Source organism: Nerophis ophidion, linkage group LG03 (assembly GCF_033978795.1).
Source record: "Nerophis ophidion isolate RoL-2023_Sa linkage group LG03, RoL_Noph_v1.0, whole genome shotgun sequence".
In the NCBI taxonomy this organism is placed as follows: domain Eukaryota; kingdom Metazoa; phylum Chordata; class Actinopteri; order Syngnathiformes; family Syngnathidae; genus Nerophis; species Nerophis ophidion.
Genome location: NC_084613.1, coordinates 8,646,759 through 8,663,800, shown reverse-complemented (window position 1 = coordinate 8,663,800; position 17,042 = coordinate 8,646,759). Strand labels below are relative to the sequence as shown.

The window sequence follows — 17,042 nt, the reverse complement described above, 5'->3', positions numbered from 1 at the left end:
TGGATGTATTCTGTTTATATTTACATATTTGTTTCTTGCATTGAACAAAAGTCCGACCAAGTCAAATTTCTTTTGTCAAACTTACTAGATCAATAAATCGGATTCAGATTCAGGGGGTTTAAAGTTAGGTTTTTTTTGTGTGTGATTTCTGACCGCGTGTGAGGGCACCAAAGGGGCTTCGATATGTGCATGCACATAGGACAATTCAGCTTGTCGTTGTTGTTCTTTTGGCTTAGTTGTGTTTGTTTGATACAAAGTACTGTATAGCACTTTATATTGAGTTCAAACCTTCACTAAAATATGGATATTTTTATTCATGTTTACATTGTTGCCTGAAAGAACTTTGTTTCACTACACAAACTTTTTTCCATTTAGGAACCCTATTCAAGAACCAATTACGTTCATAAACCGAAGTTCTGCTTATTCCATCGAGAGAGTCCTGACCTCTTGTTGGAGACGTTGGTGGTGACGGCGGTGACCGAGGCCAGCGAGACAGCGTCCGCCTCGAAGCGTCCTCCTGTGAACATGTCCTGGCGATCCAGGTTCTGGGTCTCCAGGACAGCTGGTTCATCTGATCATCAACAGCAACAACAAAAACAGCAACAACTTCGAATCAGCAGCCACCATGCATCATTGCATGCAATGTTTAAGACAGTGTTTTTTTTGCCAGTTACCCTGTCAAGGATTTGCTTTTAGACCATTTTAAAAGGTATCATCTATAGCAGGGCTGTCCAAACGGTGTATTTGTATCATATAGAAATAGCTAGGGATCTAATAGTACTGATTTTGTTGTCTTCGGGTGGCCAATGTAAGTAACTCAACCATTAATTGTACCTGCAAGTTTATCCAGCACGGTATTTACTTATAAGACCCAATCCAAACACCCTTCCCGAGTCATGGTGCAGGAAAAAAAAAAATCAACAAACATGGTCACACATAAACACAACCTGCTCCTTAAACCCTGTGGCTGGATATTATACAAAAAAACAAAAAAAACAATCAACATTAGCATAGCATTTACTTATAAGACCCAATCCAAACACCCTTCCCTAGTCATTATGCGGAGGGAAAAAAATCAATCAGAGCAAAAATTCTAACATGGTCACATATAAACACAACATATAAGCTGCTCCTTGAACTCTGTGGATGTTATATATATACATATATATATATATATATATATATATATATATATATATATATATATATAAATCAACAAAAGGCACAGCATTTACTTATAAGACCCAATCCAAACACCCTTCCCTAGTCATGATGCAGAAAAAATCAACCAGCACAAAAATTCAACAAACATGGTCTAACATAAACACATAATATAAGATGCTCCTTAAACGTTATGGATATTATATATAAAAAAACAACAACGGCCAATCAAAATAAGCACAGTATATTACTTATAAGACCCAATCCTAACACCCTTTCCTAGTCATGGTGCAGGATAAAAAAACAATCAGCGCAAAAATTTAACAAACATGGTCAAACATAAACACATCACATAAGCTGCTCCTTAAACTCTGTGGATGTTATAAAAAAAAACGGCCAATCAAAGTAGGCACATAATTTACATGTAAGACCCAATCCAAACATTCTTCCCTAGTCATGGTACAGAAAAAAAAATCAACCAGTACAAAAGTTCAACAAACATGGTCACACATAAACACATCACTTAAGCTGCTCCTTGAATTTTGTGGATATTATACGTATTAAAAAAACGGCCAATCAAAATAGGCACATCATTTACTAAGACCCAATCCAAACACCCTTCCCTAGTCATGGTGCAGGGGAAAAAAAAACAATCAGCGGAAAAAGTGAACAAACATGGTCACACATAAACACATCACATAAGCTGCTCCCTGAACTCTGTGGATGTTATTAAAAATAACGCCCAATCAACAAAAGCACAGCAATTACTTATAAGACCCAATCCAAACACCCTTCCATAGTCATGGTGCAGAGAAAAAAAAGTGAACCAGCACAAAAATTCCACAAACATGGTCACACATGAACACATAACATAAGATGCTCCTTGAACGTTGTGGATATTATAAAAAAAAAAAAAAAACAGACAATCAAAATAGGCACATCATTTACTTAGAAGACCCAATCTAAACACCCTTCCCTAGTCATGGTTCGGGGGAAAAAAATGTGAACCAGCACAAAGATTCCAAAAAACATGGTCACACATGAACACATAACATAAGATGCTCCTTGAACGTTGTGGATACTATTGGAAAAAAAATGGCCAATCAAAATAAGCACAGTATATTACTTATAAGACCCAATCCTAACACCCTTTCATATATATATATATATATATATATATATATATATATATATATATATATATATATATATACATATATACATATATACATATATACATATATACATATATACATATATACATATATATATATATATATATATATATATATATATATATATATACCACAAAAAGTCATAAATATATATATATATATATATATATATATATATATATATATATATATATATATATATATATATATATATATATATATATATATATATATATATAAAGCCCAATCACAATAGGAACAGCATTTACTTATAACACCCAATCCAAACACCCTTCCCTAGTCATGGTGCGGTAAAAAAAATAAATGAATAAATAAAATCACGAAAATTCAACAAACATGTCACACATACCACAACCTGGTCCTTGAAAGTTGTGGATAATATATTTATATAAAAATATATATATATACCTAAAAATGTATATTTACCGTTCTTGTCCTGCTTGTGTCCTCTGTGCTTGCTGCGCTTCATGCTTCACCTCAATGCTGTGGTCTGTGACAAAAAAAAAAGTGCAACGATTCATTATTTAAATGGCTAAGAACGTTTAAACTTCACTAATTAGCAAAGCAAACAAGATTATGAGAGCTGGACTAAGCGGCCGGGGAGAGGGAAGTCCGGGCTTCTCTGCTTAGGCTGCTGCCCCCAACCACACCACCTCGGATAAGGATGGACGAAAAGTAAAAGTAAATAAAATACATACATGGCATTTGGAAAGCATTTTGCTTTCCTCACATTTTGTTACGTCACAGTCTTAGTCCAAAATTGAATAAATCCATTTGTGTCCTCAAAATTCTACACACAATACCCCATAATGACGAAAAAAAAATTTCACAAATGCTTGCAAATGTCCAATCTAATCCACTTTATTTATATAGTCAAACTCAAGGCTCTGAGGGCCAAATCTGGCTCGCCGATTCATTTTATTTGGCCCTGGAAAGCCTGGCAATGTGTGTAAATAAAGTAACTTTTCTCACTAAATGTATTCTTTCTTTCTATTTTGGGAGAAAAAAACTACTAAATATGCAAAAATAACCATAAAATAGAAATAAATTCTGGCTTGTGCAGCCCTTTGAGACACTCCTGATTTATGGCTATACAAATAAACATTGATTGAAGAATGATTTCAAAGCAAGTTATACGTAAAATTGTGCGATTTTTGGTGAAATGTTTTATGAATTTTATTATTGTTTTTAGTTAATTACTCATATTTGTTGTTGACTTTGTACCAAGAGAGCAAAGTCCACCAAGTCAAGTTCCTCGTGCGTGAAAACATACCTGACTAAAAAAGCCGGTTCCGATTCCGGAATGTAAAAAAAAAAACAATAATTAAATACCCAAATGGTAAGTCACAATTATGAGATAAAAAGTCGGAATTATGAGATATTAAGTACTAAATTATGAGATAAGAAGGTTTAAATTATGAGATAAAAATTCATAAATATGAGATTTTAAAAAATCGAAATTAAGAGATCATAATTTTTTATCCCATTATGAGATACGAGAGTCGAAATTTTGCGATAAAAAGTCATAATAATAAGATAAAAAGTTGAAATTATATTATTTTAACTTTGTGACGAACCCCAAGATGCAGAGAAGGAGGTAGGCACATTGCAGGTAAACATGATTTAATAAAAACTAAACAATGTCAAACAATGACTTGGACGTGGATTGTTTCTCCGACGCAGAGGGAAGTTAGCACGAGCGAGAGTACATGTTTATTTATTTAACACTATAACTACTAAAAGACAAACAAAAAGCGCGCACGAGGGCGGAAGTACAAAAACTAGGCTTTGAAACAAAAGACTAGCATAAATGCTGCAAACTACAAACATGAAAAGAAAACACTTGCACTGTGGCATGAACAGAGAAAACGTACCTGGCATGAGCAGAAGGGAAACTAGGCATGGCTTGGAAAGGAGGAACATCAGGAATATGTGAAGTTGCCAGACTGAACACTTTGCAACTACCGGTTTAAATAATACCAATGATACTGATTAACAGGTGTGAGAACTAAGGAACCGGGGCGTGACTTGGAGACAAGGTGGACACTAATGAGTAGCCATGGTGACAAAGAAAACAAGGAAGTGCAAACGCAAGAACTGAATGTCCCAAAAAACTAAACATGACATGACCAAAACAAAACATGAACCATAGGCGTGACAAACAAGAACAAACAAAAGGGATAGCAAACTAAAAGAGCTAGCACGGGAGCTAGAAAACAAATGGAGCTTAGCATGGAAGCTAGCAAAAACAAAAGGGCCTAGCGTGGAAGCTAGCAGGTAGCCAGCAGAAAAACAGAAGTCGTTACTTGTTGCGTGAAAACAAATTGGGAAGCAGGGAACAAAAAACAGTAAGCTGTAAACATCTAACAAATATAGCTTACTGCTACGCTGCAAAGACACGACACAGGAGCGATAATACATGACAATAATTCGGCACTGACTGGAGGAGAAAAGCAGGTACAAATAGGAGCGGGCTGATTGACACCAGGTGTGGTTTGGGGGCAATCAGCCACAGCTGAGGGGAAAAAAAAGGCTCAGGGAGAAACACAGGAAACAGACAAAATAAGAGCGCAGACAGGAAATACTACACATGCAGAGGAAACCAAGACAAATGCAGAGGGAAAAACTAAAACACAAACAAACTGTCAGGGGAAAGCCTATTGACTCTTTTTATCGCACAATTCAAACTTTTTATCTGAATTTAGACTTTTTTTTTTTTAAACTTTTTTTATTATCTCATAACAAATATTTTTATCTTATATTTAGGACTTTTTATCTCAGATTTTGACCTCTTTTCTCATAATTATGACTTGAAGCATAAAAAAATGTTGCTTCATAATTTTCTTTTTCATGAATTTGACTTTTTATCTTATATCGACTTTTTATCTCATAATTATGTCTGGAACAAGCTAAAATACATAAAGTCATCATTATGAGATAAAAAGTTATAGTTATGAAATAAAAAAGTCGTAATTATGAGATAAGAAGGTTTAAATTATGACATAATAAGTTATAATTATGAGATAACAAGTCGTAATTATGAGATAAGAAGGTTTAAATTATGATATAAAAAGTCATAAATACAAGATATGAAAAAAACATCAAAATTATGAGATAACAAAATCGAGATAATTTTGCCTAATAATTTTTTATCCCATCATGAGGTAATTATGAGATAAAAAGCCATAAATTCTCAGATTTAAAAAAATCAAAAATAGGAGATAAGTTTTGCTTCATCATTTTTTATCCCATCATAAGATAATTATGAGATAAAAAGTCGACCTTTTGAGATACGAAAGTCAAAATTTTGCGATAAAAAGTCATAATTATAAGATAGAAAGTCGAAATTATGAGTTATGAATTTTAATTTCATAATTTTGACTTCTTATCCCGAAATGTTGACTTTTTTTATCTCATAATTTCAACTTTTTATCTCAATTTAGACTTTTTTTTTAATCATTTTTTTTTACTTTTTTTATTATCTCATAACAAATATTTTTATCTTATATTTAGGACTTTTTATCTCAGATTTTGACTTCTTATCTCATATTTATGACTTGAAGCATAAAAATAATTTTCTTTCTCATGAATTTGACTTTTTATCTTCTTATAATATCGACTTTTTATCTCATAATTATGTCTGGAACAAATGTCATCATTATGAGGTAAAAAGTTATAATTATGAAATAAAAAGTCGTAATTATGAGATAAGAAGGTTTAAATTATGATATAAAAAGTCCCAAATACAAGATATTAAAAAATCGTAATTATGAGATAACAAAATCGAGATAAGTTTTGCCTCATCATTTTTTATCCCATCATGAGATAAAAAGTCGAACTTATAAGATAGGAAAGTAAAAATTTAGCGATAAAAAGTCATAATTATAAGATATAAAGTCGAAATTATGAGTTATGAATTTTAATTTCATAATTTTAACTTTTTATCCCAAAATGTTGACTTTTTTTATCTCATAATTTCAACTTTTTATCTCAATTTAGACTTTTTTTTATTTCTTTTTTTTAAATCTCATAACAAATCATTTTGATCTTATATTTAGAACTTTTTATTTCAGATTTTGACTTCTTATCTCATAATTATGACTTGAAGCATAAAAAAAATGTTGCTTCATAATTTTCTTTCGCATGAATTTGACTTTTTATCTTATAATATCGACTTTTTATCTCATAATTATGTCTGGAACAAGCTAGGATGGACAAAGTCATCATTATGACATAAAAAGTTATAATTATGAGATAAAACAGTCGTAATTATGAGATAAGAAGGTTTAAATTATGATATAAAAAGTCATGAACACAAGATATGAAAAAACATCAAAATTATGAGATAACAAAATCGAGATAATTTTGCCTAATAATTTTTTATCCCATCATGAGGTAATTATGACATAAAAAGTCATAAATATGAGATTTTAAAAAATCGAAAATATGAGAAGTTTTCCTCATAATTTTTTATCCCATCATAAGATAATTATGAGATAAAAAGTCGAACTTATGAGATACGTAAGTTGAAATTTTGCGATAAAAAGTCATAATTATAAGCTATAAAGTCGAAATTATGAGTTATAAATTTTAATTTCATAATTTTAACTTCTTATCCCAAAATGTTGACTTTTTTTAATCTCATAATTTAAACTTTTTATCTCAATTTAGACTTTTTTTAATTTATTTTTTTTTTAACTTCTTTTTTAAAGATCTCGTAAAAAAATAATTTTTATCTTATATTTAGAACTTTTTATCTCAGGTTTTGACTTCTTATCTCATATTTATGACTTGAAGCATAAAAATAATTTTCTTTCTCATGAATTTGACTTTTTATCTTATAATATCGACTTTTTATCTCATAATTATGTCTGGAACAAATGTCATCATTATGAGGTAAAAAGTTATAATTATGAAATAAAAAGTCGTAATTATGAGATAAGAAGGTTTAAATTATGATATAAAAAGTCCTAAATACAAGATATTAAAAAATCGTAATTATGAGATAACAAAATCGAGATAAGTTTTGCCTCATCATTTTTTATCCTATCATGAGATAAAAAGTCGAACTTATAAGATACGAAAGTAAAAATTTAGCGATAAAAAGTCATAATTATAAGATATAAAGTCGAAATTATGAGTTATGAATTTTAATTTCATAATTTTAACTTTTTATCCCAAAATGTTGACTTTTTTTATCTCATAATTTCAACTTTTTATCTCAATTTAGACTTTTTTTATTTCATTTTTTTTAAATCTCATAACAAATCATTTTGATCTTATATTTAGAACTTTTTATTTCAGATTTTGACTTCTTATCTCATAATTATGACTTGAAGCATAAAAAAAATGTTGCTTCATAATTTTCTTTCGCATGAATTTGACTTTTTATCTTATAATATCGACTTTTTATCTCATAATTATGTCTGGAACAAGATAAGATAGACAAAGTCATCATTATGACATAAAAAGTTATAATTATGAGATAAAAAGTCGTAATTATGAGATAAGAAGGTTTAAATTATGACATAATAAGTTATAATTATGAGATAAAAAGTCGTAATATGAGATAAGAAGGTTTAAATTATGAAATAATAAGTTATAATTATGAGATAAAAAGTCGTAATTATGAGATAAGAAGGTTTAAATTATGATATAAAAAGTCATAAATACAAGATATGAAAAAACATCAAAATTATGAGATAACAAAATCGAGATAATTTTTGCCTCATAATTTTTCATCCCATCATGAGGTAATTATGAGATAAAAAGTCATAAATATGAGATTTTAAAAAATCAAAAATATGAGATAAGTTTTGCTTCATCATTTTTTATCCCATCATAAGATAATTATGAGATAAAAAGTCGAACTTATGAGATACGTAAGTTGAAATTTTGCGATAAAAAGTCATAATTATAAGCTGTAAAGTCGAAATTATGAGTTATACATTTTAATTTCATAATTTTAACTTCTTATCCCAAAATGTTGACTTTTTTTAATCTCATAATTTAAACTTTTTATGTCAATTTAGACTTTTTTTATTTATTTATTTTTTTTAAACTTTTTTTTTAATCGAATAACAAATATTTTTGATCTTATATTTAGAACTTTTTATCCCAGATTTTGACTTCTTATCTCATATTTATGACATGAAGCATAAAAAAAATGTTGCTTCATAATTTTCTTTCTCATGAATTTGACTTTTTATCTTATAATATCGACTTTTTATCTCATAATTATGTCTGGAACAAATGTCATCATTATGAGGTAAAAAGTTATAATTATGAGATAAAAAGTCGTAATTATGAGATAAGAAGGTTTAAATTATGATATAAAAAGTCATAAATACAAGATATTTAAAAAATCGTAATTATGAGATAACAAAATCGAGATAAGTTTTGCCTCATCATTTTTTATCCCATCATGAGATAAAAAGTCGAACTCATGAGATACGAAAGTAAAAATGTTGCGATAAAAAGTCATAATTATAAGATATAAAGTCGAAATTATGAGTTATGAATTTTAATTTCATAATTTTAACTTTTTATCCCAAAATGTTGACTTTTTTTATCTCATAATTTCAACTTTTTATCTCAATTTAGACTTTTTTTTATTTCATTTTTTTAAATCTCATAACAAATCATTTTGATCTTATATTTAGAACTTTTTATTTCAGATTTTGACTTCTTATCTCATAATTATGACTTGAAGCATAAAAAAAATGTTGCTTCATAATTTTCTTTCGCATGAATTTGACTTTTTATCTTATAATATCGACTTTTTATCTCATAATTATGTCTGGAACAAGCTAGGATAGACAAAGTCATCATTATGACATGAAAAGTTATAATTATGAGATAAAAAAGTCGTAATTATGAGATAAGAAGGTTTAAATTATGATATAAAAAGTCATGAACACAAGATATGAAAAAACATCAAAATCATGAGATAACAAAATCGAGATAATTTTGCCTAATAATTTTTTATCCCATCATGAGGTAATTATGACATAAAAAGTCATAAATATGAGATTTTAAAAAAATCGAAAATATGAGAAGTTTTCCTCATAATTTTTTATCCCATCATAAGATAATTATGAGATAAAAAGTCGAACTTATGAGATACGTAAGTTGAAATTTTGCGATAAAAAGTCATAATTATAAGCTATAAAATTGAAATTATGAGTTATAAATTTTAATTTCATAATTTTAACTTCTTATCCCAAAATGTTGACTTCTTTTAATCTCATAATTTAAACTTTTTATCTCAATTTAGACTTTTTTTAATTTATTTTTTTTTAACTTCTTTTTTAAAGATCTTGTAACAAATAATTTTTATCTTATATTTAGAACTTTTTATCTCAGGTTTTGACTTCTTATCTCATATTTATGACTTGAAGCATAAAAATAATTTTCTTTCTCATGAATTTGACTTTTTATCTTATAATATCGACTTTTTATCTCATAAATATGTCTGGAACAAATGTCATCATTATGAGGTAAAAAGTTATAATTATGAAATAAAAAGTCGTAATTATGAGATAAGAAGGTTTAAATTATGATATAAAAAGTCATAAATACAAGATATTAAATAAAATCGGAATTATGAGATAACAAAATCGAGATAAGTTTTGCCTCATCATTTTTTATCCCATTATGAGATAAAAAGTCGAAATTATGAGTTTTATTTCATAATTTTAACTTCTTATCCCAAAATGTTAACTTCTTTTCTATCTCATAATTTCAACTTTTTTATCTCAATATAGACTTTATTTTTTTATTTTTTTATTTTACTTTTTTTTTTATCTCATAACAAATACTTTTTATCTTATAAGATAAGTCCAACTTTTTACCTCAAAATTTCAACTTTTTTATTTCATAATTATGACTTTTTTTCTCGTAAATCCGACTTTCTTATCTCATATTTAGATATTTTTTTTAAATCTCATAACGATGACTTTTTATCTTACAATTATGACTTTTTATTTTATGATTTTGACTTTCTATCTCACAATGTCTACTTTCCCACCTCCTAATTATGACTTTCAATTTTTTTTTATCTCATATCAACACTTATGAGTTACACATTTTTTATCACATAATTTCGACTTTTTATTTCATAATTATGATTTTTTTATCTCATAATTTTGCCTTTTTTTTTAAAAATATCATAATGATGACTTTTTATCTTATATTTAGGACTTTTATCTCAGATTTTGACCTCTTATCTCAAAATAATGACTTTACACATTTTTACCTCATACTTTCGACTTTTTATCTCAAAAGGTAAACTTTTTTTTATCTCACATTTTCAACTTTTATCTCATAATTTCGACTTTTTGTATCAAAATTTCGTCTTTTTTGTCTCATAATTTTGATTTTTTTTCTTTTTAAATATCATATCGATGACTTTGTATTTAATTTTAAGGACTTTTTATCTTATTTTTAGGACTTTTTATATCAGATTTTGACTTCTTATCTCACAATTATGACTTTAAGCATGAAAAAATGTTGCTTTATATTTTTCTATCTCAAAATTCCAACTTTTTATCTCTAAATTTCAACTTTTTTTATCTGACTTTTTAACTTTTTGTCTCATAATTTCGATTTCTTATATTAATTTCGACTTTTTATTTTAAAATTTCGACTTCTATATCAAAATTTAGACGTTTTTCATTTCATAATTATGACTTTTTTATCTCATAATTTTTTATTTTTTTTTAAATATCATAACGATTACTTTTTATCTTATAATTAGGACTTTTATCTCAGATTTTGACCTCTTATCTCAAAATAATGACTTTACACATTTTTACCTCATAATTTCGACTTTTTATCTCAAAAGGTAAACTTTTTTTATCCCACATTTTCAACTTTTATCTCATAATTTCGACTTTTTGTATCAAAATTTCGTCTTTCTTGTCTCATAATTTTGATTTTTTTTCTTTTTAAATATCATATCGATGACTTTGTATTTTATTTTAATGACTTTTTATCTTATTTTTAGGACTTTTTATATCAGATTTTGACTTCTTATCTCACAATTATGACTTTAAGCATGAAAAAATGTTGCTTTATATTTTTCTATCTCATGATTCCAGCTTTTTATCTCTAAATTTAAACTTTTTTTATCTGATGATTTTAACTTTTTATCTCATAATTTCGATTTCTTATATAAAATTTTGACTTTTTATCTCTAAATTTCGACTTTTTTCATTTCATAATTATAACTTTTTTATCTCATAATTTTTTATCTCTAAATTTCGACTTTTTTCATTTCATAATTATGACTTTTTTATCTCATAATTTTTTATTTTTTTTCTAAATATCATTACGATGACTTTATCTTATATTTAGGACTTTTTACTTTATATTTAGGACTTTTTGATCCAAGGTTTCAACTTCTTAATTCACAGTAATGACTTTAAGCATAAAAAAATGTTGCTTTATAATTTTCTATCTCATAATTTTGACTTTTTATCTCAAAATTTCGACTTTTTTATTTAATAATTATGACTTTTCATCTCATATTTAGAATAGTTTTTTAAATCTCATAATGATGACTTTTTATCTTACAATTATGACTTTTTATTTTATGATTTTGACTTTCTATCTCACAATGTCTACTTTCCCACCTCCGAATTATGATTTTCAATTTTTTTTAATTTCATATCGACACTTATGAGTTACACATTTTTATCACATAATTTCGACTTTTTATTTCATAATTATGATGTTTTTTATCTCATAATTTTGCTTTTTTTTTTTTTTATAAATATCATAATGATGACTTTTTATCTTATATTTAGGACTTTTATCTCAGATTTTGACCTCTTATCTCACAATAATGACTTTACACATTTTTACCTCATAATTTCGACTTTTTATCTCAAAATGTAAACTTTTTTTTTTATCTCACAATTTCAACTTTTTATCTCATAATTTCGACTTTTTGTGTCAAAATTTCGACTTTCTTATCTCATAATTTTGATTTTTTTTCTTTTTAAATATCATATCGATGACTTTATATTTTATTTTTAGGACTTTTTATCTTATTTTTAGGACTTTTTATATCAGATTTCGACTTCTTATTTCACAATTATGACTTTAAGCATGAACAAATTTTGCTTTATATTTTTTATCTCATAATTCCTACTTTTTATCTCAAAATTTCTACTTTTTTTACTCCGATAATTTCAACTTTTTATCTCATAATTTCGACTTGTTTTCATCTCATAATTATGACTTTTTTATCTCATAATTTTGATATTTTTTCTAAATATCATCACGATGACTTTATCTTATATTTAGGACTTTTTTTAACTTTATATTTAGGACTTTTTAATCCAAGGTTTCAACTTCTTATGTCACAGTAATAAAATGTTGCTTTATAATTTTCTATCTCATAATTTTGACTTTTTATCTCATATTTAGAATTATTTTTTAAATCTCATTACGATGACTTTTTATCTTACAATTATGTCTTTTTATCTTATGATTTGGACTTTCTATCTCACAATGTCTACTTTCCCACCTCCTAATTATGACTTTCAATTTTTTTTTCAATCTCATATCAACACTTGTGAGTTACACATTTTTATCACATAATTTTGACTTTTTATTTCATAATTATGATTTTTTTTTTAATCTCCTAATTTAGCTTCTTTTTTTAAAATATCATAACAATGACTTTTTATCTTATATTTAGGACTTTTATCTCAGATTTTGACCTCTTATCTCACAATAATGACTTTACACATTTTTACCTCATAATTTCGACTTTTTATCTCAAAACGTAAACTTTTTTTTATCTCACAATTTCAACTTTTCATCTCATAATTTCGACTTTTTATATTAAAATTTTGACTTTCTTATTTCATAATTTCGAAATGTTTTTTTTTTTAAATATCATATCGATGACTTTTTAGCTTATTTTTAGGACTTTTTATATCAGATTTCGACTTCTTATCTCACAATTATGACTTTAAGCATGAAAAAAATGTAGCTTTATATTTTTTTTATCTCATAATTCCCACTTTTTATCTCAAAATGTCTACTTTTTTACTCCGATGATTTCAACTTTTTATCTCATAATTTCGACTTGTTTTCATCTCATAATTATGACTTTTTTATCTCGAAATTTCGCCTTTTTTATTTCATAGTTATGACTTTTTATCTCATATTTAGATTTATTTTTTAAATCTCATAACGATGACTTTTTATCTTACAATTATGACTTTTTATCTTATGATTTTGACTTTCTATCTCACAATGTCGACTTTCCCACCTGCTAATTATGACTTTGTATTTTTTTTAAAATCTCATATCGAAACTTATGAGTTACACATTTTTTTATCACAAAATTTCGACTTTTTATTTTATAATTATGATTTTTCGTATCTCATAATTTTGCCTTTTTTTTTTTTAAATATCATAACAATGACTTTTTATCTTAAATTTAGGACTTTTATTTAGATTTTTGCCTCTTATCTCACAATAATGACTTTACACATTTTTACCTCATAATTTCGACTTTTTTTTATCTCAAAACGTAAACTTTTTTTTTATCTCACAATTTCAACTTTTCATCTCATAATTTCGACTTTCTATATCAAAATTTCGACTTTCTTTTTTTGATTTATTTTTTTAAGAAATATCATATCGATGACTTTTTATCTTATTTTTAGGACTTTTTCATTTATATTTAGGACTTTTTATATCAGATTTTGACTTCTTATCTCACAATTATGACTTTAAGCATGAAAAAATGTTGCTTTATATTTTTTATCTCATAATTCCCACTTTTTATCTCAAAATTTCTACTTTTTTTACTCCGATAATTTCAACTTTTTATCTCATAATTTCGACTTGTTTTCATCTCATAATTATGACTTTTTTATCTCATAATTGTGATATTTTTTCTAAATATCATCACAATGACTTTATCTTATATTTAGGACTTTTTTTTTACTTTATATTTAGGACTTTTTAATCCAAGGTTTCAACTTCTTATTTCACAGTAATAAAATGTTGCTTTATAATTTTCTACCTCATAATTTTGATTTTTTTATCTCATATTCGAATTATTTTTTAAATCTCATAACGATGACTTTTTATCTTACAATTATGACTTTTTATCTTATGATTTTAACTTTCTATCTCACAATGTCGACTTTCCCACCTCCGAATTATGATTTTGGATTTTTTTTTTTAAATCTCATATCGAAACTTATGAGTTACACATTTTTTATCACAAAATTTCGACTTTTTATTTTATAATTATGATTTTTCGTATCTCATAATTTTGCCTTTTTTTTTTAAAAATATCATAACAATGACTTTTTATCTTAAATTTAGGACTTTTATCTTAGATTTTGACCTCTTATCTCACAATAATGACTTTACACATTTTTACCTCATAATTTTGACTTTTTATCTCAAAACGTAAAGTTTTTTTTTTATCTCACAATTTCAACTTTTCATCTCATAATTTCGACTTTTTATATCAAAATTTCGACTTTCTTTTTTTGATTTATTTTTTTAAGAAATATCATATCGATGACTTTTTATCTTATTTTTAGGACTTTTTCATTTATATTTAGGACTTTTTATATCAGATTTCGACTTCTTATCTCACAATTATGACTTTAAGCATGAAAAAATGTTGCTTTATATTTTTTATCTCATAATTCCCACTTTTTATCTCAAAATGTCTACTTTTTTTACTCCGATAATTTCAACTTTTTATCTCATAATTTCCACTTGTTTTCATCTCATAATTATGACTTTTTTATCTCATAATTTTGATATTTTTTTCTAAATATCATCACAATGACTTTATCTTATATTTAGGACTTTTTTTTTACTTTATATTTAGGACTTTTTAATCAAAGGTTTCAACTTCTTATGTCACATTAATAAAATGTTGCTTTATAATTTTCTATCTCATAATTTTGACTTTTTATCTCATATTTAGAATTATTTTTTTTTAAATCTCATAACAATGACTTTTTATCTTACAATTATGACTTTCCCACCTCCTAATTATGACTTTGGATTTCTTTTTAGAATATCATATCGAAATTTATGAGTTACACATTTTTATCACATAATTTTGACTTTTTATTTCATAATTATGATTTTCTTTAAATCTCATAATTTAGCTTTTTTTTTTTTAAATATCATAACAATGACTTTTTATCTTATATTTAGGACTTTTATCTCAGATTTTGACCTCTTATCTCACAATAATGACTTTACACATTTTTACCTCATAATTTCGATTTTTTAATCTCAAAACGTAAACTTTTTTTAATCTCACAATTTCAACTTTTCATCTCATAATTTTGACTTTTCATATTAAAATTTTGACTTTCTTATTTCATAATTTCTACTAATTTCTACTGTTTTTACTCCGATAATTTAAACTTTTTATCTCATAATTTCGACTTGTTTTCATCTCATAATTATGACTTTTTTATCTCAAAATTTCGCCTTTTTTATTTCATAGTTATGACTTTTTATCTCATATTTAGAATTATTTTTCAAATCTCATAACGATGACTTTTTATCTTACAATTATGACTTTTTATCTTATGATTTTGACTTTCTGTCTCACAATGTCTACTTTCCTACCTCCTAATTATGACTTTGTATTTTTTTTTTTAAATCTCATATCGAAACTTATGAGTTACACATTTTTTATCACAAAATTTCGACTTTTTATTTTATAATTATGATTTTTCGTATCTCATAATTTTGCCTTTTTTTTTTTTTTAAATATCATAACAATTACTTTTTATCTTAAATTTAGGACTTTTATTTAGATTTTTGCCTCTTATCCCACAATAATGACTTTACACATTTTTACCTCATAATTTCGACTTTTTTATCTCAAAACGTAAACTTTTTTTTTATCTCACAATTTCAACTTTTCATCTCATAATTTCGACTTTTTATATCAAAATTTCGACTTTCTTTTTTTGATTTATTTTTTTAAGAAATATCATATCGATGACTTTTTATCTTATTTTTAGGACTTTTTCATTTATATTTAGGACTTTTTATATCAGATTTCGACTTCTTATCTCACAATTATGACTTTAAGCATGAAAAAATGTTGCTTTATATTTTTTATCTCATAATTCCCACTTTTTATCTCAAAATGTCTACTTTTTTTACTCCGATAATTTCAACTTTTTATCTCATAATTTTGACTTGTTTTCATCTCATAATTATGACTTTTTTATCTCATAATTGTGATATTTTTTCTAAATATCATCACAATGACTTTATCTTATATTTAGGACTTTTTTTTTACTTTATATTTAGGACTTTTTTATCCAAGGTTTCAACTTCTTATTTCACATTAATAAAATGTTGCTTTATAATTTTCTACCTCATAATTTTGATTTTTTTATCTCATATTCGAATTATTTTTTAAATCTCATAACGATGCCTTTTTATCTTACAATTATGACTTTTTATCTTATGATTTTGACTTTCTATCTCACAATGTCGACTTTCCCACCTCCGAATTATGATTTTGGATTTTTTTTTTTAAATCTCATATCGAAACTTATGAGTTACACATTTTTTATCACAAAATTTCGACTCTTTATTTTATAATTATGATTTTTCGTATCTCATAATTTTGCCTTTTTTTTTTTTAAATATCATAACAAT

The 17,042-nt window shown here is 25.9% G+C and overlaps 1 protein-coding gene across 1 annotated transcript in view; it reads right to left on the bottom strand.

The window, feature by feature from the left end:
• The window catches only part of LOC133549069 (otoferlin-like), a 181,684-nt gene that overhangs the window by 106,078 nt on the left and 58,564 nt on the right, over positions 1-17,042 (bottom strand). Inside the window, exons 3-4 of the mRNA XM_061894164.1 lie at positions 2,784-2,847; positions 445-571 (exon numbers count right to left, since the gene is read on the bottom strand). Of these exons, the coding sequence (XP_061750148.1) occupies positions 445-571; positions 2,784-2,826 (170 nt within the window). The 5' untranslated portion in view covers positions 2,827-2,847. The remainder of the gene's footprint in view (positions 1-444; positions 572-2,783; positions 2,848-17,042) is intronic.